The sequence below is a fragment of the Leptonotus elevatus genome, chromosome 4 (genome assembly GCF_054856555.1).
Source record: "Leptonotus elevatus isolate MCC_2025b chromosome 4, RoL_Lele_1.0, whole genome shotgun sequence".
Lineage (NCBI taxonomy): Eukaryota > Metazoa > Chordata > Actinopteri > Syngnathiformes > Syngnathidae > Leptonotus > Leptonotus elevatus.
The window spans coordinates 8,730,816-8,757,531 of NC_141242.1; the positions used below are offsets into that span (position 1 = coordinate 8,730,816).

A 26,716-nucleotide genomic window follows, 5' to 3' on the forward strand; every position below is an offset into this window, starting at 1 on the left:
GTGGGATATTACAAAAGTTATTTTTCTTTCAGGAAAAAAAATCATATTTTGTTGTATATTCCAGTAATTCCCCCTCCATTCGCAGTCCTGCTGTTAAGTGATTTTTTTTTATGGGTTACATGGTGTAATGCTATTTTGGGTGTAATTTCACTGCCAACCACTAGAGGGTGGCAGCCTGTTTTGTTTGGCACACTTTAAACTTGAATGAATGAAAACAGGAAGTATTTCAGTTCAACCAAAAAATTTTATGCAGATTAAAGAATGCCAAATCCTCTTTAATCCTACTTTTTACACCTACAGGAGGTGACGGCTGTATGTTCATTTTGTAATGCACAAGTTAAGTTTGTTAGTTTGCAAAAAAAAACTAATTGTTTACTGTAAAATAGGGGTGTCAAAATGAATGCTTTAATTTTGAGTTTATTTAAACGATTAATTAAGTAAAAATAAATTAATAGCCCCTTACTTGCAAAGCGTAAAAAAATATATATTCCAATCACAACAGAGCAAACACGTCCACGTCAAAAATTAACAGGAATAAATTTAATAATAATTTATATATTTGTGGAGACTGGGGTCAAGTTGTATTTTAAAATTTTAAAAAATGTGCAGAATTTCACAAGTTACTTGACTTCATGTTAAAGATTAGCTAGCAGATAGATAGAAAAGAAAAATGCACTGAGCTGTCACCGTCTTACAAATGCACTTATGCCATCTAGTGGCAGAAAATTGACCTCAACACAAATCAATATCACACTTGTTTTTTACAGTACAGTTCATCTTTTTAATTTTAACTAAATTTGATTAATTATGAAATTGCTGTATCAATGGCTAAAAGATGCAGCCATATTTATATTAGCTTAAGCAATTTTCCCACTTTTACATGAACAAAAGTATGAAAATGTCGAAAAAAATATGTTATTGTACATTTAGACATATATCAAATTTGCGATTAATCGTGAGTTAACAACGTCAGGCGAGGCGCCTGAAATCGCCAAACGTTCTACTCAAGAACGGTGACGTCGTCACGTCAGATAAGCGCCTCCAATTGGAGAGGAACTGGCAAAGTGATTATTATGCGGTATTAGTGTAGCACTTGTAGTTATTTATTCACGGCGCAGCTGGTTGCACGCTACGCACTCTTCCGTCTGTCACTACCTGTGAGACGAGGTGGTTCTCACTTGTGCGCAGATGGCTAATTAATCACACGAGCGATATTCAGAAATAGTAAAAATTGGAAATCTTTTGAGTCTGTATTGACAAATGCGTGTGTGGCGCTCGCGTTTCCTACTCTGCTATTCACCCGACTGCTCCCAGCCATTTGTTTTTTGTCCACTCTATAGCTGTTTATATGATCTTCAAGTGCTTGTCATGAATATTTAATAAGCTTGTTTTCTCTGCGCTTTCCTTCCCGGACAGGAATGAGGTGACCAAGCTCAAGTTCGAGGGAAAGACGTTCCACGTTTATGCAAACCACAAAGAGGTGAGAGCGCCACCAGCCGGCATGCGTGTTGTCCATCATGCAGTGTTTTTAATTATCCTGCACGCCGTCCTCCATTTCCAACGTGCAGGAAACAAAGATCATCCTGACATACTTTGCACCCACACCGGAGGCATGCAAGCACCTTTGGAAGTGCGGCGTGGAGAACCAAGCTTTCTACAAGTGAGTCGAGCGCTTCAGCGCCTCCGTGTGACCTTCGGAAAAATTCTCCAAACTGACAATGTCCTATTCGAGGAAGTCTGCGGGGTTATAAAGCTCCATCACACCTTATTTTCTCCAAGGCGAGAGAAAGGAGGCATTAAAAATGAATGTCTCACTTACTATGACTATAAACATATTGAATAGTGTATGGAGACGTGCCAGGGACTCGGATGCATATCGCACATGGGGGGGCTGAATAATTCACAAGTCTTTTCTTTCTTTCTTAGACAGATTACTGATATAAGTGTTTCGACCTTCAGTACAGACTCGGGACAGGTCAGATGTAATCAAGTCTAAGAAATACTGGCCAGTGGTCGACCACTTTAAAAAAAAAGATGGTTCATTTTTTTTCATAAATTAGGGGCATTTGGGCGATTCAAATTTGTAATCGTAATTAATCGCATGACTTCACTAGTTAACTCACGATTAATCACAAATGTTACATCTGTTCTAAATGTACCCCCGAAAAATTTTCTAGGTTTTCATACTCTCGTTAACAAAAATGGAAAAAAATGTTAAATAGTTCAAATTAATTTTTGACGTCTATAGCCGTCAATGGCAGCGAACAAGTTAACTGTAATGACTTTTTAATGTAATGAGGACAATCACCGTTTTTCTTGGAAACGCTTATTGGCAGTTTTTTTTTTCAACATTTACTGGTGTTAAAAAAAAATTGAATCCTAATGCATTTATAATTGTTGTTAATTATATGCGGATTTTTTTTCCAACTGCACTTCTTTTTGATGAAAATGTCTCTTTTTGGAACCTGAATTCCAAAATCTATAACCTATACCAATTTAGATTTTCCGCTATAACGCACTTCTTTCTGAATAATGTATCAACCAACTTGATTTTCTCCCTGCTTATTAAAGTTGAAATGTCTTCTTTTTTTTTTACTTTTTCCTTTTCAGGCTTGATAAGTCAAGTCAGGTCCGCACAGTGTCCAGCAGCAATTTGTTCTTCAAAGGCAGCCGCTTCCGTTACAGGTCTGTACACCGAGTCCACCAGAGGACGTCATGACTGACGGCAGTGAGGGGAGGGCGGCACGGGTGAAAAGAGGTTTTCCCAGAGGACGAGACCTTCTCCTGGCCTTCTGTTCTGCCACGTCAGCCTGTTTTAGCCACAGAGGATAAATGATCGCAAGAAGCAAGCCAGCCAAATGAATGGGATAGATTGCGGCGGGCACGCTCACGGTTCATCTGCTTGAATCGTGCTGTTTATCGGGGAATTGACACATATTGTACCTCAGAAATAGTCACTTTTCGGGAGGCCCCGGTTAACATTGCATTGTTAGAGAGCAAGCTATTCTCGACATTTTAGATTGGTCAATAATTTGTTTAAAAAATAAAAAAAATAATGAAATGTACCAAATTGTGACTTGAGGTTTTGGCGCCTCTTAACTCATTCACCGCCATTGACGGCTATAGACGTCCAAAATTCATTTGAACTATTTCTATGAGTTTAACATTTTTCCCACTTTTGTAACAAAAGTATGAAAACATATATATTTTTAATTGTATTAGAACAGATATAAAATGTGTGATTAATCGTGAGTTAACTAGTGAAGTCCTGCAATTAATTACGTTTAAAAATTGTAATCTCTAAAATTACCGAATGAACTGAGCTCTCCAGAAAGAAAAATAATAATAATAAAAAAATTGTAATCGCCCAACGCGGCTAATTTTTAATAATTTTTTCTTTTAAAAAAAACATTAAAAATAAATAAATGTTTTTTTATGTTTAAAAAAAAACATTATTAAAAATAAAAAAAATAAAAATAATTTTTTAAAGAAAAGATGATTAAAAATTAGATTAAAATTTGTAATCGTAATTAATCGCATGACTTCACTAGTTAACTCACGATTAATCACAAATTTTATATCTGTTCTAAATGTACAAAAAAAATTCTAGGTTTTCATACTCTTATTAACAAAAATGGAAAAAACGTTTAACTCATAAAAATAGTTCAAATGAATTTTTGACGTCTATAGCCGTCAATGGCAGTGAATTAATTACCTGAACCATTTTAAAACTCAAATGTGGCTCTTTTACCCAAAAATTAGCTCGCCTTAGTTATAAATTGAGGACCAAAACTGCCAAAATTCTCAATAAATAAACGACTAAATAAATAAATATATATATATATATATATATATTGTTGATTTTATTTCCATTTTATATTTATATTTTTTTTATTAAATAAAAAAAAATGTATTTTTTTACATCTGTTTTTATTTTCACTTTTTGTCCTTTATTTATGTTGAATTTTGGCAGTTTTTGGTCCTCAATAGTTATATACTGATATTTACACGACTGAGCATCGTCTCTGTGCTTTACGACAGTGGTCGTGTGGCGAAAGAGGTGATGGAGCAGAGTGCCAAAATCAAACGAGAACCTCCGGAAATACACAGGTACGCACTAAAAAAAAAACTGCAGCGACATCCCGGAATATTCCGTATCACGGGATCTGTCGCAAACGCATACAAAGAAACTCGTACAAAGTCGGCTACTGTGTACGACTTTTTGGCAACGCTGTGATACTTGTTGTGTGTCTGTGCAGAGCTGGCCTCGTTCCCAGCAGGAGCTGTCCATCTATCACCCATGGGCCTCGGCTCACCAGCGTGCCACGTACACGGCGGAGAGCTGTGCACATCTCCATCATGGAAGGTAAGCCCGTAATCTTCGCACTTAAGTGTGTCTGAGCTGATTGAAAAGTTTCTACCATCATGTGGTTTCATCAAGATAGAAATACGACGGTATAGGACTGGGGATATTTTTTTACTATTATTTATTAATTTACTAATAATGTTACCTTGTTGTTTTGACCGTCTTTGTTCTTGGTCTTCTGGTGGTTGACAAACCATCTTTAAGGTACATTGGCGCCGCCAAGTGATATTTTCGTTCCACTGCAAGGAAACCAGTGTGAATTGATGGTGGCCTGCTGTTGTAAAGTTTGCTGCCGCCATCTAGTGGTGGCATACTGAAGCGCATTTGGATCTCAGATTTTTGTTCGTCTCATCACAAAAAAAAAAAAGACAGTTTGTATCTTGAAAAATCACAAGTCAAGGCACTGCTAAAATACGTCGTTTTTAGGTCTAAGATGATTCCGAGCTTTTAAGACCAGCAGTAAGATTTTAAATGAAATGAAAGTCTTGATGGACTTTTTTTGTTCAGACCTGTGAAAACTCTGCCAATACTCCAATCTACTGTCTTGTTTACGCAGAAGATCTGATTCTAGAGATGGTCTTCATGCGGTAATAATAAGTCGACTTAATAAAAGTCCGAACCAAATCAATCATCTCACTTGATTTGCGGCTGTGACATGGAATCGCGTTCCAAACGAATCAGGGACACGTTGGTCTTTCCCTCCATGAGAAAACACACGCGCATTCCGTAACTCAAGCCATTTGGCCCGGTTTGCCGCATGAGAGCTGGCAGCGCACGTTGCAGATGTGCGCGTCAGTCAACCTGCCAGGATTGTATTCGGAACACCTGCGGGTTTCTGGGCGCAGAGCAGCTGGTTGACATGGATCGGGCAGCAGGTTCATGCTTCTAAAAGACCTCCGATAAAATCAATCAATCTATTTATATTGTGCCGGTTCCGAGCAAAAGTTATCTTAAGCAACACAGAAAGGCGGCAAGGAATAATTACTGTTACCAATATTTTCCACATGTGGATTTTATTAGACGCACAATGATGTGGAGTTTGTTTATTAGAGTGTCGTGTTTGGTTCAGTAAAAAAAAAAACGACATATGTTTTGTATGCAATTTAGCATCTCTGTCTAGTATACATGGTTCAAAATCCCTGAGAAATGACTTCCTCTGCTCTTATGACTTCTTTGTGGGTTTACTCATGTAAGACATGCCTAGTTAGTAGCTTGTGGTTAGCTAGTGATAGTCCATTTCTCCCACATTCTGAAAATGCACGTTGTGTTAATTGAGGACTCCAAATAGTCTTCTCAAACTTTTTTTTTTACGAGCACCACCTCAAAAAATATTTTGACCACCATGCCATGTGCTAATTATATATATATATATATATTAGGGGTGTGCCCAAAAAAATTGATTCTCATTTAGTACGATTCAGAATCGATTTTAAATGTCCCAAAATCGATTTTATTTCAATTATTTTATACTGTCTTGCCTTTATTTGGAGCGCTGTTCATGTTGGCCACTGAGGGGCAGTGTGGTTCCACGCGGTCTACTACACTGTTAAGTTGTAGCCACATTAGAGAGTAGAAGGAAAAAGTCCGGATCAAGTTATTCCAGTAACAGGTTTTTTTTTTTCAGTGTGGATCCGTTCATTTGAGTGTAGCGAGTAGCGCGCTTATTAGCATTAGCGAGTCAGACTGGAGTAGATCATTACAATTACTTGCACATTTATAGATTGAAGCAAAAATCATTGTCAATCAAATCATTTTGAATCGAAAATCGCTCCTAATCGTAAATTGATTCTGAATCGAATCGCTGGCCCCAAAAATCGGAATTGAATCGAATCGTGAAATATTCAAAGATGCAATTCATCGTTCTTTTTGTTTTGTTCTATATTTAGGTTAGGATAAAAAAAAGTCTGTTCCTCTTAATTTGTACTTACTTTCCCTTTTTCTAAATTTAGTTTGTATTTTAACTGGTAAAATTTCATGATGGGCTTTATACAATATTCAAAGGTGGTTAAACTCCCATCAATTTATTAAATTTGAAAGTTTTCAGTTGTATGAATTCGTGTGGTCACTGTATCCACAACCACAAACAACACGAGGTTTAGGTTTTGGCTGCGCACCCCCACACTTCAATGCAATAGGTCAGGTGTGGAACAATCAACGAATGATATAACAATAACAAAGCATTCTTGTTCAATAATTATTTAACCTTGTGTAACACGGCTAGGATTTTGTGACACCTTAGAATCTAAGGTGTCACAAAATCATTTATCTATTATTATCTAAGGCTTAGATAATAATAGATAAATGATCACATATTAAATCCTGAACGCAATTTTGAGAAGATTATTCAAAATCGTTTCGCTGGCTAATACAATTATTCAAACTTAATTAAAAACAGGAGTGAGGCCCCATCTCGGCCTCTTGAGTGTATTTTGTGGCGTCAGGAGAGCTGACTGCGTTGGTTGCAGCGGTATTAATACCGCAACTGAAAATAGCCCCGGCCCGCTACTCCATGTTTGTCACTGGCCTGGGTGGGGCCAAGCCAGGCGATCCCGTCGCTTCACACGCTCGTGCGCAAGTGAAGCCCGCTGAACACCCAGCGACTCTGTGGCCTGGACTCTATCCGGGACAGGGACCATCAGGACCAAAAAAGGACCTTTAGGAACGCGCCGCAGTCATGGTGAAGTGTCTGATCCGCATCACCACCCGGGTGAACGTCCACCTGCGCATGGTCAACCACTGCTACCGCGACGTCAGGGTTCGCGTGCTGAGCCTGGGGCCCCGCATGCTGGGCAAGGCCCTGGGGGTCCTGCCCCTGTACCCCGCTCTGGGCGGGCAGCCGGAGTCGGCCGGCGCCACGCCGTTGCCCGGCACGCCGCCGCCCTGCCTTCAGCCAAGCAACCATCCAGGTAAACTCATCAAAGAGACAAGAGGGTTCGACTCGATTACCTGCACTGCTCATGGGTCACTGAGCTCCTGCGTCGGTGCTGATGAAAACAAATCAAAGAGAATTATGGTGATGAGTCTAATGTCACCTGATATATTTAAAGGCTACTTACTTCATGTCACTGTGTGCTTGATAAATAAGAGCTGCACTGTCACCGCCAGTTGAATTAGATGTGATGATGATGATGATGATGATGATGATGATGATGATGATGATGATGATGATGATGATGATACTTTAGATATTGCCGCCTTCTATTGGGCGATAATATATCCACATGTCAACTTGACACGATCGGGTTTGTTTTCACATGGCAGAAGAAAAGTTATGTGCCATGAGTAGTCAGGTTTCTTTTTTTCGATACGCTTCAAAAACCACCCCCTCCAAGCGTAAAAACGTTTTGGCGAATTTTGAGCCTTTTTTAGAATTTCTGGCATTTCCATTAATTTTTTTTTCTCAATTCTTTAAAATTCGAATAAAAATAGGTGGATGGAAACCCACCTGGTGTTGGTTGTGAGGTTCAGCTCAATTAACTCATTCACTGCCATAAATTCATTTGAACTATTTATTTTAGTTTAACGTTTTTTTTCTACTTTTGTTAAGAGTAAGAAAACCTAGATTTTTTTTATTTATTAAAATTTGTGATTAATCGTGAGTGAACTGGTGAAGTCATGTGATTAATTACAATAAAAATTTTGAATCACCTGACGCCCCTAATTTTTTATAAAATGTTATTATTTTTAAAAAAAGAAAATATGGTAATTAATATTAGTAATCGTAATTAATCGCAATATTTTTTCATTTCATACTCTTGTTAGCAAAAGTAAAAACAAATGTTAAACTAATAGAAATAGTTAAAATTATTTTTTGACGTCTATTGCCGTCAATGGCAGTGAATGAGTTAATTGGAGTATTTTTTTCTACATTATTCTATTTCATTAGTTCAATTCAAAAAGTCAATCTTGTCCTATACAGATTCAATAAAGATGAAACAAATGCTTTTCAGAATGCAAAGTCCTACCTAATGCCTTTATTAAAAAAAAAAAAAAAAACATTATTAACCCTATTAAAAAATGCGTGTGATATGCTTAGCGATGACAAAAAATATATTTTTTACGACAACGAAAAGACGGAAGAGTAAATATGGCTCTTTGATGATGGAATCATGGCGAAGCGTGAGATTTCGTTGACATGTCGAGACCGAATGAAAACAACAGCGCACTCGTGACTTGTTCAACAATAAAATCACATAAGCAAGTTTGTCATGACATCTTATAATGTTACTCAACAAACAGCTTGTGATAGATTTCATAGTAAATGTTCCATGTAACACATGGCGCAAAGGGGCTGCTAGCTAGCTTCAGGCTAAAGCTGCTACTTGTGCTAACATCATTATTATTATTTTTTTTAGCTTATGTGTGTTAGCTACTGTTATGTTGTGAATTTTGGGGCTTTTGAGTGTCACAAACACACACGAAAACAAATGAACCCAATAGTGTTTAAATATTGTTGGCCTTTGCCTTATAGAAAGATTTTTTTTTAAGTGTAGTTAAGTGAAGGGTGCGTGCTAGTCATTTGGTTAATAAGGTATTGTTGTTGATTTTGCTTGTTTGATAGTTAAGTTTCTTAATATGGTTTTATTTTGTCAAAATTATATATTAAAAAATATGTAGGCCTAAATACTAAAATGAATACAAATTTTTATTAATAACAATTCTTTTAAAAAAGTGACCATAATGCGACTAGACTCTAAAAAACTAAAATGGCTGCCAAAAACAACATTGCTGGTGTATTAGCGTTAAGCTAGCAAACAGGAAAAATGATGTGGATGTTTGAAATACATCATGCGTAATTCTCTTTTCTTTACCTTTAGCAACATCTCAACGCTCTCAAATGAAAAAAAAACATCACATTGAATGATTTACAACAAGAAAATAATCACTTAAAGAATGTGTCAAAATTGGAATTTTTAGCGCCGCCGTGTGGCTAAGGTTCACTGTAAATTGGGTGTTCCAGGATATTCTAGTTTATTGAGGATTTTTTCACTTTCACGTCACCTTTGAGACTCTTTTGTAAACAGACTTGACTTCACACAAAAAAAATGATATTGTCAACAAAAGCGAAGTCTCTAAAAGGTACAGGCATCCCACCAGTCTCCCCATTTTTCTTTCAACCAGGCCTGGAGTCGCTCCGTGACAGCGCCCACTCCACCCCGGTGCGTTCGGTGTCCCACGGCGAGGCGTTCATCCCACGCTCGCGCAGCCAGGCCGCGGACGCCGGCGAGGGGACGGCGGTGATCTCGGACGAAGCCTACAGCCCCTCCGACAGCGTCCTGCCCACGCCGGTGGCCGAGCACGGCGCGGAGCTGCCGGTCACCCTGCGGCAAATTAACGGGGCGCCCTGCAGCATCGAGGAGGAGAAAGAGTCAGAGGCGGGGGGCCCCACGCGAGGGGACTTTGGACACGAAGGTGCTGCCGGGTCCCTCAGCGAAGTGGAACAGGTGAATAAGTTTGTTTTGAGTGTCCTACGTTTGCTCCTCGTCACCATCGGACTCCTCTTTGTCTTGCTCCTCCTCCTCATCATCCTCACCGAGTCCGACCTGGACGTGGCGTTTTTACGTGACATCCGCCGGACCCCCGAATTCGAACAGTTCCATTACGAATACTTTTGTCCCCTCAGGCGGTGGTTTGCCTGCAAGCTCCGCTGGGTGGGCGGGTTGCTCATTAGCAAGTGAGGCGCTCGCGTTGGTAAAAAGGCCGCTCGGTGCGGGGCCGAGGAGACGCCATGGAGGTGGCGCCCACGGGACTCCTCCTCCTGCAGACATGCAGCTCGGAACGCCCCGGTGACCCGGGCCAACTTGTCTCCTCCCCTCTCATACTTTTGATTTTTTACTCCTTGCCCACCTCACTTTCACTTTCGTTCTCTTCTTTTTTCTTTTTTTTTATATATACCAATCATCTTTTACTTCCCTTTTTTTTTCATTAAAGAAATCTGAGAACTTTAAGAGGGATGAGCATTGCCTTTAGGTATTTATTGATTTTAAATATGCATTTGCATCAGATAAGAGGAAATGAGCACTAATAGGAGATGGGTAAAACAGAAGTTAGTTAGCGGGGTACACACATATTTAACAACTGATTTTTAAAATGTGAGAGGAAAGTAAATTTTTACTGCTCTTTTTTGGGAGCATTTATAGTCAATTGTAAAACTTTTATTTTAGTGTCAATATTTTTTTATTTTTGCAATTATGGACTTTTTCAACGGCACAGCACGGCACATCTTTTACAAACAGTCATGGCTCATCAGCTATCTCCAGACTCCTCCCCCAACCAGATGTCTGCTGTAGTACCAAGACCGACCTGTGATAGGCAGCATGGTTCCACTGGATATTCAGACTGCCCAAGAATACAAAGAAGAAGGAATACGATAATTCCCCCCTCTCTCAGTGGGGCATTGGGACTGATGCTGCATTCGAGGAAGGTCGGAAGTCAGACAGCGTTTCCCAATTCCGACCTAAAAGCGTTCGTGGCGAAAGTAAACAATCAAAATGGCGGATAGTGATAATAATTTTTTTTTTTTGGTCCTCAAAACACATTAACTTCCAGAAAACTTGCCTTCTCGCAATTTTGCTTCATTTATGTATTTATCGTATATTTCATAAGCATTCTATACAGTTCAGTAGTTCACCGCATAATTTCATGCAGGGATAGAGCGGCATACTGACTTCGCAAGTGGGATTTCCGAGTTCAAGGGGGCGTTCCCGTACACACTTCCTGGTTTGAAGTCGGAAAAGTCCGACTTCCCACTTTCCTCGAATGCAGCATCTGCCCTGCCATGAATAGTAAACAAACGAGTAATTGACCCCACCCCCACCTGACAAAAAAATATTTGTAACTTGCATGTTCATACTATGATCCTAAAATGGTTAAACATAATTTCAAACTCATCTTACAACATTAGCCATAAAAATAAAAGGCTTATTTGATTTGATTATGCGACACCAATTACAACTATTTGCTATGGATGCCACAAGATGGCGGCAAACACTTGCCATAGCAAATAATGAACAGGTTTTACACTTACTATTGTTAGCCCTTACATAACATTACATTACAATTATAAAAAAATATATAATAATTAGAATTAATTAAATAATTAAAATGTAAAAAATGACTTTGATCAAAGGAGGCAAAATGCACTAATTTGACTCCATTGCCATATGTGTGTGTACAATACCCCGCTTTGGATGGATTTGGCAGAAATACTAAATATAGTATGAGGTTGAATATAAAGTCACAGGAGGTTGAAGCTAAATGAAGGTTAACGTGAATGAGAAGAATACGAAAAAACAAACAAATACAGTATTGCTGGTATTGATTGTTTTCAGAGGACACTTTAATAGACATACAGTAAAATGTCTCTTATTAGTATTATATAAGGCTATGATGAACAGTCACATGACCTGGTAGTGTTAAGCGGAATGAGTAGATCATATAGCCTCGCTATACAGTACAGGTATAGACTGCAATGCTCATGAAGTACTTCTTGAATGTGTTTGTTGTTTCTGCTCATTTATTCTCATGACCTTGAGATTCAATGAATTTCAATTATTTCTTACGATGAAGATTTATTTTTGGTTTAAAGATCAACCTTTTTGGTTTATGTATCATATTGCTAGCAGAAGATCAGATGATGTACCTTTTTTTTGTACAAAAACAAGTTTGTTTCCTAATATATTGACAACTCCGATGTATATTTTAACAGGACTCAAAATGTTATTTTGTTATTGAAGATTAAAATGATACTTTTTGTAGCGCCACGAGTCAAGCGAGGGCGGGCGCATTGACGGAGAAACAAATGTCAGCCGTCAGTCTGTGTGTATGATACAAATACACTTGTAATGCCAAAATACATTTACACCTTTCATACATACATCAGATGTTGTAAAAAAAAAAAAAAACTTAATTGACAGATGTTAATAAATACAATTTATCATGGTCATGTTTTAGATTATGTGCATTTGTTTTGAATACGAATATAAATGTAAAATGTGCATTGTTGGCATTTTATACATTGAATTGACTGCTTTTAGGACATACAAAGCAAATAGTATGGACTCAACAATGCATGGGCTCATATCGAGGGACTGATCATTGTGCAATGTGAGAAAAAACATGTACACAACACCAATAATGCAATTCCAAGAAACGTATTCAGTGGAACCTCCAAAGTCGACAACAGTCCAACCTCTGATGTGTTTGCATAAATCGTAAAGTCCCGTGATTCAGCCTCCCGAAGCTTGTGTCTCCCTGCTTTGCGCCTGCTAGCATTTGCTAGCTTCTCCTGCTAGCCACTCCAGCGAGTTCTAGCTCCTGCTCGTAGCTCACTCTAAATAATTGGTCATAATTATTAGTAGGCTTGCGAAGTGTGGTCGCTCTGAGGCACCGTAGTGCATGTGCTTCAAAATCATTACATTCTATTAGTTTACCACAAGATGGCACTATATCCTACACACTGCCCATTCACGCAATCCTCACACTTTTCTTCATTGTTTCGATGCCACACACACTAAGAAAATAATAATTATTCATTTATTTAAAATTTTTTTTTATAGTTAATTAAATTATAGTTTATAAATATTGAGTAAAATTAATTTAAAAACCTATAAAAAGTATTGATTTTACAAATTTGTGTTAAAAAGCAGTTAACCACTGATTTAACGAGATACATGAACAATAATGAAAATAATACACTATAAAAGGAAAATATGAAGAAAAAAACACCATGCTTAAGTAATAAATATTACAGGACTCTTGATCATGCAACTATTCAGTGGGTTATATTAAAGAACCGAGCAGCCTTAAGTTGCCCGTGGGCCATACTTCACCCAGCTTTCGATTTAAATGTACACTGAGCTGATGTCTCATTTTAATTCTACGGCCTTTATGTTGTCCAACTTTGGAGGTTCTGCTGCTGTTGAGTGTCCATAGAGAGCAATAAAGTCATTGCGAATGGATTCTGGTAAAAAGGGGGAGGAAGAAAAATCAGTGTGTGTGTCTTGAGTGCTGTCGGAATTGAAAAGAAACGAGTCTCGTTTTTTTTTTTTTTACAAAAGAGACTTACACAATATATATTTCTAAAATGGTTGTTGAGGTTGGACAAGGAATTCATTTTAAAGGGAAGCATCATCCTTTCAGCGTGCAGCTTTTGCACATTTTGTCCTTCACAGGCTGCTTGGGTCCACTGGAATTCATCCAATCAGAAAGCAGAGAACAAGCACATTGTCCATGAGACGTCAACATACAGTTGTATCAGCGTCATGTAGCGTCTTGAAACATGAACAGGAAAAATATGACACAACAAAGAAAAGCAACATTCAAGAAGCAATAATTAGTTAATGACTTAAAAAAAAAAAGTACAATTGGTGTTGAAAAATAATGTGATCACTGAGTTGTATTTCTTTCCTCTTTAACTTCTTGTGTGGATGTTTTTGTTTAATTCTTTGATGTTTATTTGTTCAAAGGGAAGTCAACCCAACTGTTTTCTTTACAGTAATATGTTCTATGCAGTCCCGCTAGTCTGAACACGGCATTCTGATTAATATTGCGTTTGTGGGAGATGAATGAAGCAGCAAAAAGCAGGGAGCGGCCATTTTCTGAAGCTGCACCGTGATTGGTTGTTACCTGAGCAACTGTAAATGTCATTTTCAGGCTGTGTCCGAGTGTCCACCCTTATCCCCTAACCCCTCATTCTAATATGTAATGCCCTCGTTCTGTTTAGCGATTTGGACAGCCAACTCATTACTTTCGCCTCATATCACGTGACGACAGTCACTGTCGTGACGCACCGGCGCATAAGTCTCCGGCTATTTATTGTGAATGAAAAAGTTTTAAAAGTGTACTTTATTTCCTTTGTTGTACATATTTTCAACTAAAACTAATTAATTATTTCCGTAGTATATATTTAATGCATCGCTTTGATTGTCGCGCTTGTGCTGTCCTCGCGCCCTGTTTTTTTTTTTTCATACTCGCGATGCATTGTGGTCTATATCAATCCGTTTGAGTGAACATCGATGTTTACTACTTTTCAGAGTGCATTGTGGGTAATTTTGAGTGTCCTACATTTTCGTTCCCTGGACATTCGAACGCCACTACAAAATGGCGTGACCCCTTAGTAGGGCACTATATAGGGAGTAGGGTGCATATTCGGACACAGCCAAAGTCAACAACAAGTGGCAAAATGGCCGCTCCCTGAGATTGATAAAGCAGGTGGATTTTGCTGCTTCATTCAGATTTCACTAAAGTAATATTAATAAGAATGTTTAGACTAGTGGGGGCCCATACAACATATTATTGAGAATAAATGTTTGAGGGTTGACTTTTCTTATATTGTTTGATTGCTTCTCATCATGCAGCATTTTGTTTGCGTTAAACAGTCTTATCTTGCATTTTTGTTGGAAAGTAGGACAAGATTAAGTAGTTTTACCATGTTTAATTGGTTTTGGCATCTTAATATCTCAATCAATTAGAATATCACAGAAAACTTGATTTATTTCAGTACTTCAATTCAAAAAGGAAAACTTGTACAATATATGGATCAGGTTTTGTGTTGAGTTCCGATGGACCTCAACAGAGACACTTTGTGATATACAAATATTTATTTTTTCTCTAAAACTTCTCATTGGCTCAGACATTCTTTTTGTTTACATACGTGAGGCCTCAAGTGGTCGTGTGAATTCCTTAAAATGCTGCACGTTCAGAAAAGGTGTATCTTGTCTCTTTTCTCATCAGATGAATCACGTTGTTATATACAAGTTGTATATATCGCAACATCCCTATGTGCCAAATCCAGCTGTCGACCCGTTCTGAACCCATGTTCATGTACCTTAGCTAACCTCAATTAAGTCAGTAGGAAAACCTGTTCCTCCCCAGTAGACCTTTGTGAACTGGTGCCATGAAATGAAAATATTCTGACTTGAAATAAACATTGATTTGAAAACATGGACATGTGACTGGCAATTCACTTTCGCCTCTGCATTTTTTTCCACAGAAAACCAGCAACCAGTGAAGGCGACACAACTAACGCTAAAATACTATGATTTTCTTGCAATGCAAAAATGTAAATCTTGTTTTTCCTCGTCAGTAAAAATAAGATTCCTTTAGTGTTCATTTTTAAAAGAATTGCTTCATTATACAAACTTGTCTCCGGAGAAATGTTATTACAAACTAGATGAACAAATGCATGGAAAGTTTTCAACGATCTTTAATAAACATTTCAATGAACAGTACGTATCAGTAAGAAAAAATAGAATCCCAACAATGTACACTTTTGTACAACATAAATTACAAAGAGTGAAGTGTAGAGGCAGCAGCGCTATATGTGAGAAAAGGCCGGCTTGAGAAAAGGCCGCTGGCTCTGAGGCGTGGGCACCGCCAAGAATCCCGGCGTCCTTCCCGACGACGCGTTACCTGCGGCACCCCGGGACCCTCGGCCGGCGGACTGAGAACCACCTCTGGCTCCCCCTCTGGAGGCCCAGGATTTGTTGGTGCTGTAGCCTCGGCTGATGGAGAAACATAAACAAGTTGAGTCAATGAAGTTGTTTTGTGGCGGATGAGAATTGACACAAACGCACCCCCGAGAGCTGGAACCTGCGCCTCCAAATCCTTTTCTCTTTTTGTTGTACTTGAAGAAGGGCATCTTCTTCCTCTTCTGCCCCCGAGCACTCTGGCCGCGGAAGTACGCGGAGGAGTCGTCATCCTCGTCGTCGACGGCCGAGCGGCCTCGTGTTGTGTCGATCCAGCCGTTCTCGCCACCTTCGGCCTGGGGTTCCACTGTGATTCACGCACACGTTAGAATGCTGTTCGATTGACTGCACTCTTCACGGTACACATCTGGATCGGACCAGAGCCTTACCAGGATTCTGCCACTCGGAGTATTTCTGCAGGACCTGGATCACCTCGGCGCCGTACTTCTCCAATTTGTCCTCTGTCACGCCGTCGATTTGCAGCAGGACTTCTGGGTCGGAGGACAGCCTCTCTGCGGATGACGGTCAAGTAAGGACAGTTACACAAAGACGAAAAGTTCATAAGGGTTTAGCACTTGACAATTTAGGAAATCGTACCCTGGGGCTAACTAGTACCCACTGGCCTCATTTTTTTGGGAAGGACAATGCACATTACGCCCCTCTTAGCTAAGCCAAAAAAAAGGGAGAGAAAAACGCTGTTGGCCTCTTAAAATTACCTGATAACTTTTTCAAGGTGGCAGTGGAGAAGATGTTGTAATAGTGAATCCCGAAGGTCTTTCCCATTTGCTTGCAGAGCTCCACCAGCTCCTTGAGGCACTCCTGAACCTTCTGGTCCCTCTGAGAGACGTTCTTGGCCACCGCGGCTTTGTTCTTCCTGACGGTGGAAGCGCTCTCCGTCTCATAGAAGTCCACCTGCAATCAGACGGGAATGTCAGGTTTGGCGTAATACTGCACCTTTGCCGGGCCCCGCAAAGCAGGACAGGTGACCTGCATGTGTCCGGAGAGGAGGTTGAGAGCTTTTGGTCCCGCAGAGATATAAGACACAGCTTGGCCGCCGTTGGTGATGTAAAGGTCCTCCATCAGGATGTTGTCCAGGACCAGTTTCTTGAACAGGCGGTCGGCGTTGTGCTTGGAATAAGATCCTCCCATGCCAAACATGCCTGTCTGGAGTTTGGCAGTTTTGGAACCTAAGAGGAGGTTATTTTTTTAATTTTTTTTAGTATTGCTATCTAGTGCATGGAAACAGACGGCAGCCATGTTGGTGAGGTGCTCGTCGGAGAACGTCGTACCGACAAAGATGTCCACCAGCATGTTGAGCGTCAGGCGGCTCTGTTTTGCGGTCCAGCTGACTTTGGCTCCAACCTTCTCGCAGTTCTCCTGCACGAACCTCACGATGTTCTTCACCTCTTCGGTGACATTCCTCATCTTGTATTCCTGGAAATATTTCATACAACCGCACACAAGGACGTTTCTGCTAACGTTGGTAGTTATCGTGCCAGCTTGAGAGATAATCACAAGTGTAATGGTACGCCTAAAATCACAATTCAGTATATGCCACCATTTTACAGTAGTGGAACAACATGTTTATCAAACTGACATACAAAAAAAAAAAAAAAAAGAAGAGACTACTATAGTATAAAATAGGGCTGGGAATAAATCAAATTAATTAGATTAATCATTTCAAAAATCGAATCATTAAAAAAATTCTAAATCGTGAAATCGAGGTGTTTATAAATATAAAATTGTTGTTGTCTTCTGGATTATTAATAGCTGTTGTTCTTATTTATTGTTGCATCCAAAAGTGTCAGAATGCTGGATGGCTTTTCAAGACGCGTTTACAAAAGCTGCCAACTGCTTATGTGGCATTTATTCAAGCACAAACGAAAAAAATTAATTTTAAGTTTACATTAAAACTGATTTAGAATCAGTATACATTACTGCATACATGGAACATTTAAATAAATGTTTCTTGGGTTTATCAGATTAAAATAGATTTAAATCGTAATCATCCAGAATGGCTGGAGGGAAAATAAATAAATAAATATATATATATATTTTGTTTTGTTTTTTTAAATTTTTTGGGGGGGGGGGCAGCCCTACTATAAATAATGTTGACTATATATTCAAATGTATTGGTAGAATGTAAGCCCCCCCCAAAAAATGAGCTTTTTTTTTTTTACTTGAGCAAAAAATGCAATTTTTTTTTTAGCATTTAGCCTACAAATATACGTTCGAATGTACTTGAAAATATGTTCAAGTTCAATACGTTTTGCATGTATTTGCCAGTCAAAAGTGTTTACCCCAAATTGGCAGTTCCACGCTTCTTTAAGTTAATAATAATAATAATAGTAATAATGCAACTAGTACGTCTTCTTACATTTGGCCTGCTGCAGTTGTCACAGGTGACGTCAGGGTTGTCCTTACAGAAGCCCCTGTTGAACTTCATCTCTCCAAAGTAGGCCAGCAACTGAATCCTCCTGCAGTCCATCATGTTCTCACAGAACTGCACCATACTTTGCAGGTTGGTGAAGTGAGTGGCCTTGGCGTTCCGGTCACCCTCTCGGTCCACTGTCACCAAGAGAAATGTGCGACCACCGTTTCAAAGCAAGAAACAACCGAGTGACACCGATGTTGACTTCACGTACTGCTGATGATCCTCTTGATGCGGAGCACGTCGGTGTAGCTGTAGAAGAGAATGCAGTGCGAGATCTCGCCGTCTCTGCCGGCCCTCCCCGACTCTTGGTAGTAACCCTCCACTGATTTCGGCAGACTGGCGTGGATGACGTAGCGCACGTCGGGCTTGTCGATGCCCATGCCGAAAGCAATGGTGGCGCAAATGACCTGGCGGGGGACGGACGCACGTTCGTGACAATGTACGGAAACGGGGTCTGCGCTCATGTCGGCGAGCTCACCTGGCAGTCGTCCTGGTTGATCCACTTGAACTGCACGTGCTCTCTGTCGCCGTCCCTCAGACCCGCGTGATAGGACAGCGCAAACAGGCCGGCCCGCTGCAGGCTTTCGGCCATGGTGTCGCAGTCGTTTCGGGACAGACAATAAATGATGCCTGAATCACCTACAAGACAGATGACAAGATTATAATCACACCAGTGAGGGAGCAGAATGACGTTGTGTGTCAAAAATTGCCCTTTAACTCATTCACGGTTAAAGACGTCAAAAATTCATTTGAACTATTAGTTTAACTTTTTTTTCCCACTTTTGTTAACAAGAGTATGAAAACCTAGAATTTTTTTAATTGTACATTTAGAACAGATACAAAATGAGTGATTAATCATGAGTTAACTAGTGAAGTCATGCGATTAAAAAATTTAATCGCCTGACGCCCCTAATTTTTAATAATCTTTTCTTTTCTTTTTTAAATCATGTCAGGCGATTTACATTTTTGATTGTAATTAGCTGCATGACTTTAATAGTTAACTCACGATTAATCACACATTTTTATATCTGTTCTAAATGTACTGTATTTTTTTCCTAAGTTTTCATACTCTTGTTAACAAAAGTGAAAGAAATGTTAAATAGAAATAGTTCAAATGAATTTTTGACGTCTATAGCCGTCAATGGCAGTGAATGAGTTAATGGTTTACAATTGCCTTAACATCTATGCTAATTTAGTAGGGGTGTGAATTGCCTAGTACCTGTATCACGATTCATAGATCACGATTCAATTCGATACGATTAATCCCGATGCAAATCTATAAATTGATCATTGCGATTTTTTTTAATACTCAAATTTAGAAAATACTAATCAGTAAACGTGTACATGTACACTGTAAGATTTGTATAAAAAAGGAATTTAATTATCTGAAAATTCAGGCCACTGCATTTAGCAAACAGGTTGAACTGAAATAAAATATTAAGACTTAATGTTCCATTAAAAAAACATTCTTCCATGCTTAATGTGTGAATCCTAACCCTAAGTAAGACGTTTTGTTGCATATTCCCATAAAAAATTGATGTTTAAAAATCAATTCGGCCGCATATCGAATCGATTCGAGAATTGCGCGCTGTAATATCGCGATATATTGCCGTATCGATTTTTTCTAACACCCCTACTAATTAGGGATAGACCAATTACCGTCCGGGCTGAATAAATGGGCTGATATTCGTCATTTTGATGAATATCAGTATCAGGCTTAAAAAAAATAAAAAAATCTGACGGACGATAAAAGATCAATTTAAAACTGTGCTTATCTCAGGGAACTATTTATATACATTTTAAGTTACGTTATTAATGATGCCGCAGACAATGGAAATTCTCTGAACAGTTTGCTTTTGTCTGAAATTTAAACAAAGTTGAACATTTGGTTAATTTTGAGATTTTGGAAACATTGATTTACTGTAGAAAACTATAGTGAACGCTCGTATTTACTTGTGTAAGTTTATAACTTCTTTAAGTCATGGGCCTACTGATGACAATGGGAGCTCCCTGAACTTTGTTAGAATTTTAAAACAAGGATGCCTATTGTTGAAGATTTAAAAAAGGAAAAACATTTAGCAAATCTGAAAGATTGGTTAAAAAAAGACGTGCTTTAAAACATCTCAACAAAGAGTTGGAATTTGGTTTTTTTACAAAAGTAACGTCTTTTTTCGTTTACTCTAAGTGATGAGAAGAGGCACTAAAGAATTCTATAAGTAAGAAGTTATAAGTAAGTTTATGTTGCACCAAAAATATATTTTTGAGCTATTTTATTTCCATCTATTACAGGTGGGTCTCTATTTGCCAACATGTCCTCCACAATAAGTGTTCACTGTAATAATCAAGTATTTACGTGGATAATGCTTCTTGATCCAACTGACGCAGTCCTCGGCAACCTTTTTGGGTTTCTTGGGCAGCACAGCATATTTAAGGTTTGCTCGGTTAAAGCTCATGGTGAAGCTGGAAACACACACACACACACACGCAAAAAAAAAAGAAGAGGGATGAGACGGCAAAAACGCAACTCAATAGTGTAAAGTCAGAAAAAAATCACTTACACTTGCGGGCGCGTCATGTTGAGCTGATGCAAGATATCCGTCTGCACGCGGGGGGTGGCCGTGGCGGTCAGGGCCATCATGGGCACTTTGGGGAACTTCTGACGCAGTTCGTTCAGCTTCTTGTAGTCTGGACGGAAGTCGTGGCCCCACTGGAGAACATCGGAGGTCACTTCGTTAATGAGTCAGTTGGGAGGGAGGCGGGATGTCGGTTTGTGTGCACGCACATGACTGACGCAGTGAGCCTCGTCGATGACGAAGCGAGCCAGGAGGCCTCGCTCGTACAGGTTGTGTAAGGCCGAGATCAGCCGGTTGCTGGCGCTGACCTTGAGGACGGAGAGGGAAGACGTGTCAGTCAAAGTGGCAAAGTTTACACAAACGTACGGCGCAAGTAGGGGCTGTGCAATTAATCGAAATTCTAGTATTACACTCCACAATTATAAAATCAGCACTAATCTATATTAATTTTGAGTTGTTTAAATTTGCACCTTTAAAAAAACAAACAAATATATATATTTTTAAAATAACTCATTTAATAAATTTTGTCCAAAAGGAACTTGCATAATTAGTGTTTCAAATAATTTTATTTGCCTTAATATTTTTTTTTACATTTAAACATTTGCTTGTTTTGGACCAAAAAATAAATGATCCTAATCGTTTCAATTTCATATCATTACCAAAATAATCGTGATTAATATTTTCTTCATAACCGAGAAGCCCTAGTGCAAGTGCACCTAAAAAAATATATATATTATAGAAACATTCCTTTTGGTAGTTCAATTCAAAAAGTAGACCTCGTATTATCCAGATTTATTAAAAACTAAATCATTTTCAGAAGACCTATTCCTACCTTATTACTATACTAAACATCACTTTAAATTTTTCTATTGAATAATATCTTGAAATTCATTGAGATAAAGATTTTTTTCCCATTAGTTGTAACAAATGATAAATCTCAAAATATTTCAGTCTGTCGAGTGAATCCATATAATATACTGTACAAATTTCATTTTTGAAACTGAGCTGAGGGTTTTTCAACTATATTCGAATTTCATGAGTTGCACCTGGACATAAAACAATCACCTTCTCGGGTGTGACGTAGAGGAGTTTTATGATGGGCTCCTTCCTCGAGAGCTGCGTGTAGATCCTGCTTGCTTCGCTGTCACCTTTATCACCAGACAGGCTCGTCGCCGGGATCTAAAACGCCAACGATAACAACGGCACTCAGTCACAGATGCCGGTGAAAGACTGCTCTCCCCCAAAATACCCCCCCCCCCCCTTCCCCCAACGCAAAATCAAACAAGTTAATCCCACTAAGAGTTGCATTTAAGAGCAAACTTACATCCAGAGAGGTCAGCTTCTGGACTTGATCCACAATGAGAGATTTGAGTGGCGAGATGACGACAGTGACTCCCGGTGACAGACAGGCAGGAAGTTGGTAGCACAGACTTTTACCGCCACCTACAAGCATACGTCACCATTCAAAGTGAACATCTTCGACTGGCGTCATCTCTCGTCAGCGAGAATCGTGTGAGCGGCAAACCTGTGGGCATGAGCACGAACTCATCTTCCCCGAGGACGGCGGCGTTAATGGCTTCAAGCTGGTTGAAACGGAACTGATGGAGACCAAAGCGCTTGTGGAAGATCTTCATCATTTCCGGCGAGTGGGAGAAGTTGAACCCTCGGAAACGGTCGTGTGCCGGGTTTCGGAAGGTGGGTTCTGAAATGGGAAGTAGGTTTCATTTATGATGCAACTTCATGCTGGGACGGACAAAAGTATCAAGACACATCCGGAAATATCTACTTGTCCTCATTAGACTTCGGCTGATATTAGATTCTGACGGTATGATAACCGTGAGCAAAAATATTACAGTATCAAAAATAACAGCTCTAAAATTATGTTTAAAACACAAAATATATAATAGAAATGTGTATCTTAAGGTTCATCATACTACATACTTTTTGTTATAATTCTTAGTAAGTCGCAGTGTCCCATTTTTAGAACTGACCTTTAGGCTACTCATGCTCTCCTTGGGGCTAACTAGTACCTGCTGGAACAGTTTTTTTTTTGTTTTGTGGGAAGGACAATGAACATTAATCAGAGAAAAAAAGTATCAGTGTTTGTGTCTCTAACCCTGCTGGCAGAGAAGGGCGAGAAGAAGAAAAAATAGCGAGCCAGTATTATTAGCAGTTGTTAAAACCTTGGCTTTTTAAAACCACAGTAAACCATTAAACCAGTAATCGGCTCATACTTAGTAAGTATTCAATCAGAACCAGACTAGGCTCTTTCATTTTCCTTCAAACAACTTTATATCTTCTTCCAGTTTGACTCGTTTTGTTTTTGTTGCAGATCTTTAAATCGAGACGGTTTTCTCAGTGATTTACCAGGAGAGCAAATCTTTGCAGGTTTGGGCGGTGGCGCAGGCGTTGCAGGTTTCTTCTCCCATGAGAATTTGCTCGGCCCACCTTCCTTCACGGCCGCCGCGTTGGATGTCTTTAGCGGCGCTGCGGAACTTTGGGGTCCGTCGAAGTAATCGGGAATGTCCGATTCGTTCAAGTCATCAATGTCAAAGTCGTCGAGGAAAAAGTCATCATCGGGACCAATGAGGTCCGCGGCTGTGACGTCTGGTTGTGGATTAGATTTAACCTGCACTGCAGTCTCTGTCTTTTTCTTTGGCGAGAAGAAAAGATCTTCACAGTCCACGATGGTTTTCTTAACACTGGAGATATCGTGAGGTGTTTTTGAGATGCTGTGGCTTGATGGAGAATCGCAGATGCTGTCAATTCCCACAATGGACTTTTCTTTGATAAGGTTGTATGATTGACCAGAGTCACAGTCCACAGGGGATCTCCTGATCTGAGGCGTCTTCTGTGAAACCGCGGGTAAAAAGCTGCTGCTAGATTTGTCCTTGAAGACGGGATCAGAAATCACAGTGCTGTCAGGCTGCTGAGTCCTCAGCAAGGAGTCGCCACCGGTAAAGAGAATCCTCTTCCTGGAAGGTGACAAGGAGGCGGAGCATTACAGTCACAACGTGATGGAACGTCATGAAGAAAAGTGGCACCAACCTTTGAGCCCTTTTCAGTAGAATCTCATTTCCGCAAGACAGAGCGATGATCTCGTGCTCAGGGATGGAATCCACCAGAGCACAAATGGACTCCATGATGCTATAGAGTTCATCACCTGGAAGGGAAAATATTCCGAATATTTTACATAAGGAAAAAAAAAAAAAAAGAGGGGGATGACGCTCTCACTTTTTTTGTCTGTCGAGTGCTCATTAGAGGCTTGACGAAGGCTCAAGGTCGATCCTTTGGACTGCAAATTATTAACGTTGTTTGACTTGCATCTGTTCCAAAAGAAGAACAAATCATCACAGCTAATAAGGAGACATTCGGGCAGAATGTCAGTAAAACAAACAGGTGTCATTTGGTCATGATTATCGACATCGTCACATTTCCCGCCGGTGATTAAAAAAAGTCATCTGTATGAAACTTTAATCATTAAAAAGGTTTACATTGCAATTCCTCTCCTTCAGTGGCAACATACCTGTTTCTAGATGTCTTATTTTGATTATACACAAAAATAATGAGTTGGCTTTCATGAAGGACTATAGAAATCAGTTAATATTTACTTTTAACAGGCTGAAATCAGAGTATTTGGATAATTTATGATGAACTATGGCTCTAAATGATTAATCGATTAATTTGATGATCAATAAAATCAATACATTTTCTTTTCTTTTTGTGCCGTAACTTTGAAATGTCGACAGTCAGGACTTTACTTGACAGTTGGCAAAGACAATAAATGTACATTTTAAATACTACGAATACAAAATGTGCGCATGCTTCGTTCGGTGCATCATGGATTACTTAGCTACACGACTGGTGAATCGATTCAAAACGCCTTTCAGTATTAATTTAATTCTCATCTTTGAAAGAGCTTCTTTTTTTTCTCTAAACTTCTTGTAATATACTCATTACATTGCGCAGGTTGACCCAATGTTGACAGTAATACACCAATGAGTTTTTCAAGAAAACTTGGCTCACATGGACTCCACAGGAGATTTGCTGTAATAGCTCTCTGGAGATGGCGGTATGTAGTCAAGGTCATCTTCAGGCTCCGGACTGACATCCAACTTAATTGACTTCGGGTCAACCCATTCTTTGTTATCAACTAAAAAGAGCGATGACAAACAAGGCACCATGTGTTCTCCATTTGTTGCCTTTTTAAATGCACAAATGAAACTGCAGTAAAAAAATAAAAATAAAAGTGTGTTACCTGCAATGGGCACATCATTATTGTCCTCTTCACTGTCACTAACAACACACTTCAGATAAGGATGGCGTCTTATTGGTGTTTTAATTGGAGAGTCATCCAGTTCACTATCTGTTAGTTCTACAACTTCAGTCTGATCAGGAATCGCTTCAATTCCATCTGTTTTTAAACAACACTGCCCCCCTGTGGATTCGGTTTTCCCAACAGCTGCGACTGGCCTGCTGTCAGTCCTGCTTACGTCTCCTCTGAATGAGGCATTGTTTGCCTTGGTTGGAGTTTCAAAGTCATCTAGATCATCCCAGTCGTCAATCTGGAATCCAAGTGATGTATCCATATTCACAGGGGTGCTCGGTCCCTCAAATATGGGTGGCGATGGACACGCTGTACCAGAAGACGGCAGCGACGATGGACACCGAAGAGCAGGAACACTGTCCAGGCTGACGTCCGAGGTGCATTTGGAACTTACAGAGAAGAAGTTGTTGATTTTGGACTTGTGAGAGGTCTCGGGCTTGTTTGAAAACGTCACAACAGGTTGAGTCACCAAACTGTTCTTAGAGACATTGACATTCCTGCTTGCCAAAACATTTGGGCTAGTTACCTTGCTTGAGGTTTTCGTCAAGATCGTACCTGCTGGGGACTTCTTTTTAAAAGAAAATGGCCTGAAATGGCAACAGAAGAGAAATGAACATGCTGTATTGCAGATGGGACTTTTGTGTAAGCATAATTCAATAGAGAGGGTCAAGGTTGAGCATATTTTGGGAATGAGGGGGAAAAACACCAAAAAAGGGACATGCCAACGTGTCATTCTTGTGTGACAATTTAAATTGATTAGTAATGTCAAACGCACAGAAACAAAATGCTATCTTAGTGCATTATGATTAACGCCATTAAGAGTATATGAAAACAGGTTGAATGCGCACACCTAAATATGCCACATGAGCATATATTGACTTGATGCTTTCTAAATACAGTCAAAACAAACATGACATTATATTCATTGCCTCTGACGTCAGCGTTTATGACCCCGTTTTTACACCGATACAGTTCTTAATAGTTAGAAGCTAACGTGTTGCAATTAGCATGTGACACTCTCGGAAACGAACTTTTCCACTCACCCCGATTTAGGTTTAGCCAGAGACCGTTTGTTTTGGGCGGTGTTGCTGTGTCTCGCCAGCTGCTCCTTCAAATTATTCTGAGGAAAACAGGACATTGTTGCTAAAGAGCTGAGCTAGCCGCTAGCTAACCGGCAGGCCACGCTAACTTCTCCGTTCCTTTAGGACTTTGTCACAGTGACGAACGAGTCAAATGGGCACAGGGATAATCCGAAAGAGACCGTCGCGAGTTGTAAAAAGCTACATTTATCAAATGAAAGGCAGTAGCGTTAGTTGGGAATGGGTTCGGGTCAGACAAGGCGCCGAATCAACGCGGATACTCTATTGGTCGAGATGTTGCGCCACTGAGGGTTATGGGATATGTAGTTTACGGGATGTTGCCAGCCCCCGCCTCTACCGAATCATTCGTGAGGGCACAGTTGTGCCTTCAGAAAGAATGGATCATTATTTTATTTCAACCATGTTTTGTAGTTTTGGTTTGAATTGATGGACACATTTATTACATACA

At 39.6% G+C, this 26,716-nt stretch overlaps 2 protein-coding genes across 5 annotated transcripts in view; one reads left to right on the forward strand and one right to left on the reverse strand.

Annotated features, from left to right (window-relative positions):
• frmd5a (FERM domain containing 5a) overlaps positions 1 to 15,314 on the forward strand; it is a 64,825-nt gene extending 49,511 nt beyond the window's left edge. Inside the window, exons 9-15 of one of the 3 annotated variants that reach the window (XM_086073461.1) lie at positions 1,417 to 1,480; positions 1,569 to 1,660; positions 2,611 to 2,685; positions 4,042 to 4,110; positions 4,260 to 4,366; positions 9,488 to 9,810; positions 9,990 to 15,314. In XM_086073461.1, coding sequence (XP_085929587.1) covers positions 1,417 to 1,480; positions 1,569 to 1,660; positions 2,611 to 2,685; positions 4,042 to 4,110; positions 4,260 to 4,366; positions 9,488 to 9,810; positions 9,990 to 10,037 — 778 coding nt within the window. In that variant the 3' untranslated portion in view covers positions 10,038 to 15,314. Of the gene's footprint in view, positions 1 to 1,416; positions 1,481 to 1,568; positions 1,661 to 2,610; positions 2,686 to 4,041; positions 4,111 to 4,259; positions 4,367 to 9,487 lie in introns of all 3 variants that reach the window. The other 2 variants (XM_086073459.1, XM_086073460.1) reach the window with 2 other exon arrangements.
• Positions 15,315 to 15,554: 240 nt separating this feature from the next.
• blm (BLM RecQ like helicase) lies at positions 15,555 to 26,534 on the reverse strand. 2 transcript variants are annotated; one of them, XM_086074912.1, is made up of 22 exons: positions 26,212 to 26,534; positions 25,695 to 25,755; positions 25,100 to 25,604; positions 24,868 to 24,994; positions 24,076 to 24,167; positions 23,890 to 24,004; positions 23,209 to 23,816; positions 22,367 to 22,543; positions 22,166 to 22,284; positions 21,907 to 22,020; positions 21,051 to 21,149; positions 20,827 to 20,975; positions 20,622 to 20,728; positions 18,747 to 18,907; positions 18,480 to 18,675; positions 18,212 to 18,402; positions 17,124 to 17,268; positions 16,822 to 17,021; positions 16,551 to 16,746; positions 16,224 to 16,346; positions 15,943 to 16,141; positions 15,555 to 15,870 (listed from the first exon to the last, which is right to left on the reverse strand). In XM_086074912.1, the coding sequence occupies exons 1-22, from the start codon at positions 26,304 to 26,306 to the stop codon at positions 15,684 to 15,686; spliced, it is 3,966 nt and encodes a 1,321-aa protein (XP_085931038.1). In that variant the 5' UTR covers positions 26,307 to 26,534; the 3' UTR covers positions 15,555 to 15,683. The 2 variants fall into 2 exon arrangements, with proteins under 2 accessions (XP_085931038.1, XP_085931037.1); XM_086074911.1 differs by having other exon boundaries at positions 25,100 to 25,755.
• Positions 26,535 to 26,716: the final 182 nt, after the last annotated feature.

Excerpts from the sequence above, each read along its gene's own strand:
- blm (XM_086074911.1), bottom strand. The coding sequence starts at position 26,306 with ATGTCCTGTTTTCCTCAGAATAATTTGAAGGAGCAGCTGGCGAGACAC. Across the intron at positions 16,747-16,821 it reads TCCTCTCCGGACACATGCAG|GTGGACTTCTATGAGACGGA; the intron begins GTCACCTGTCCT and ends GTCTGATTGCAG. Across the intron at positions 15,871-15,942 it reads GCAGGTTCCAGCTCTCGGGG|CCGAGGCTACAGCACCAACA; the intron begins GTGCGTTTGTGT and ends TTTCTCCATCAG.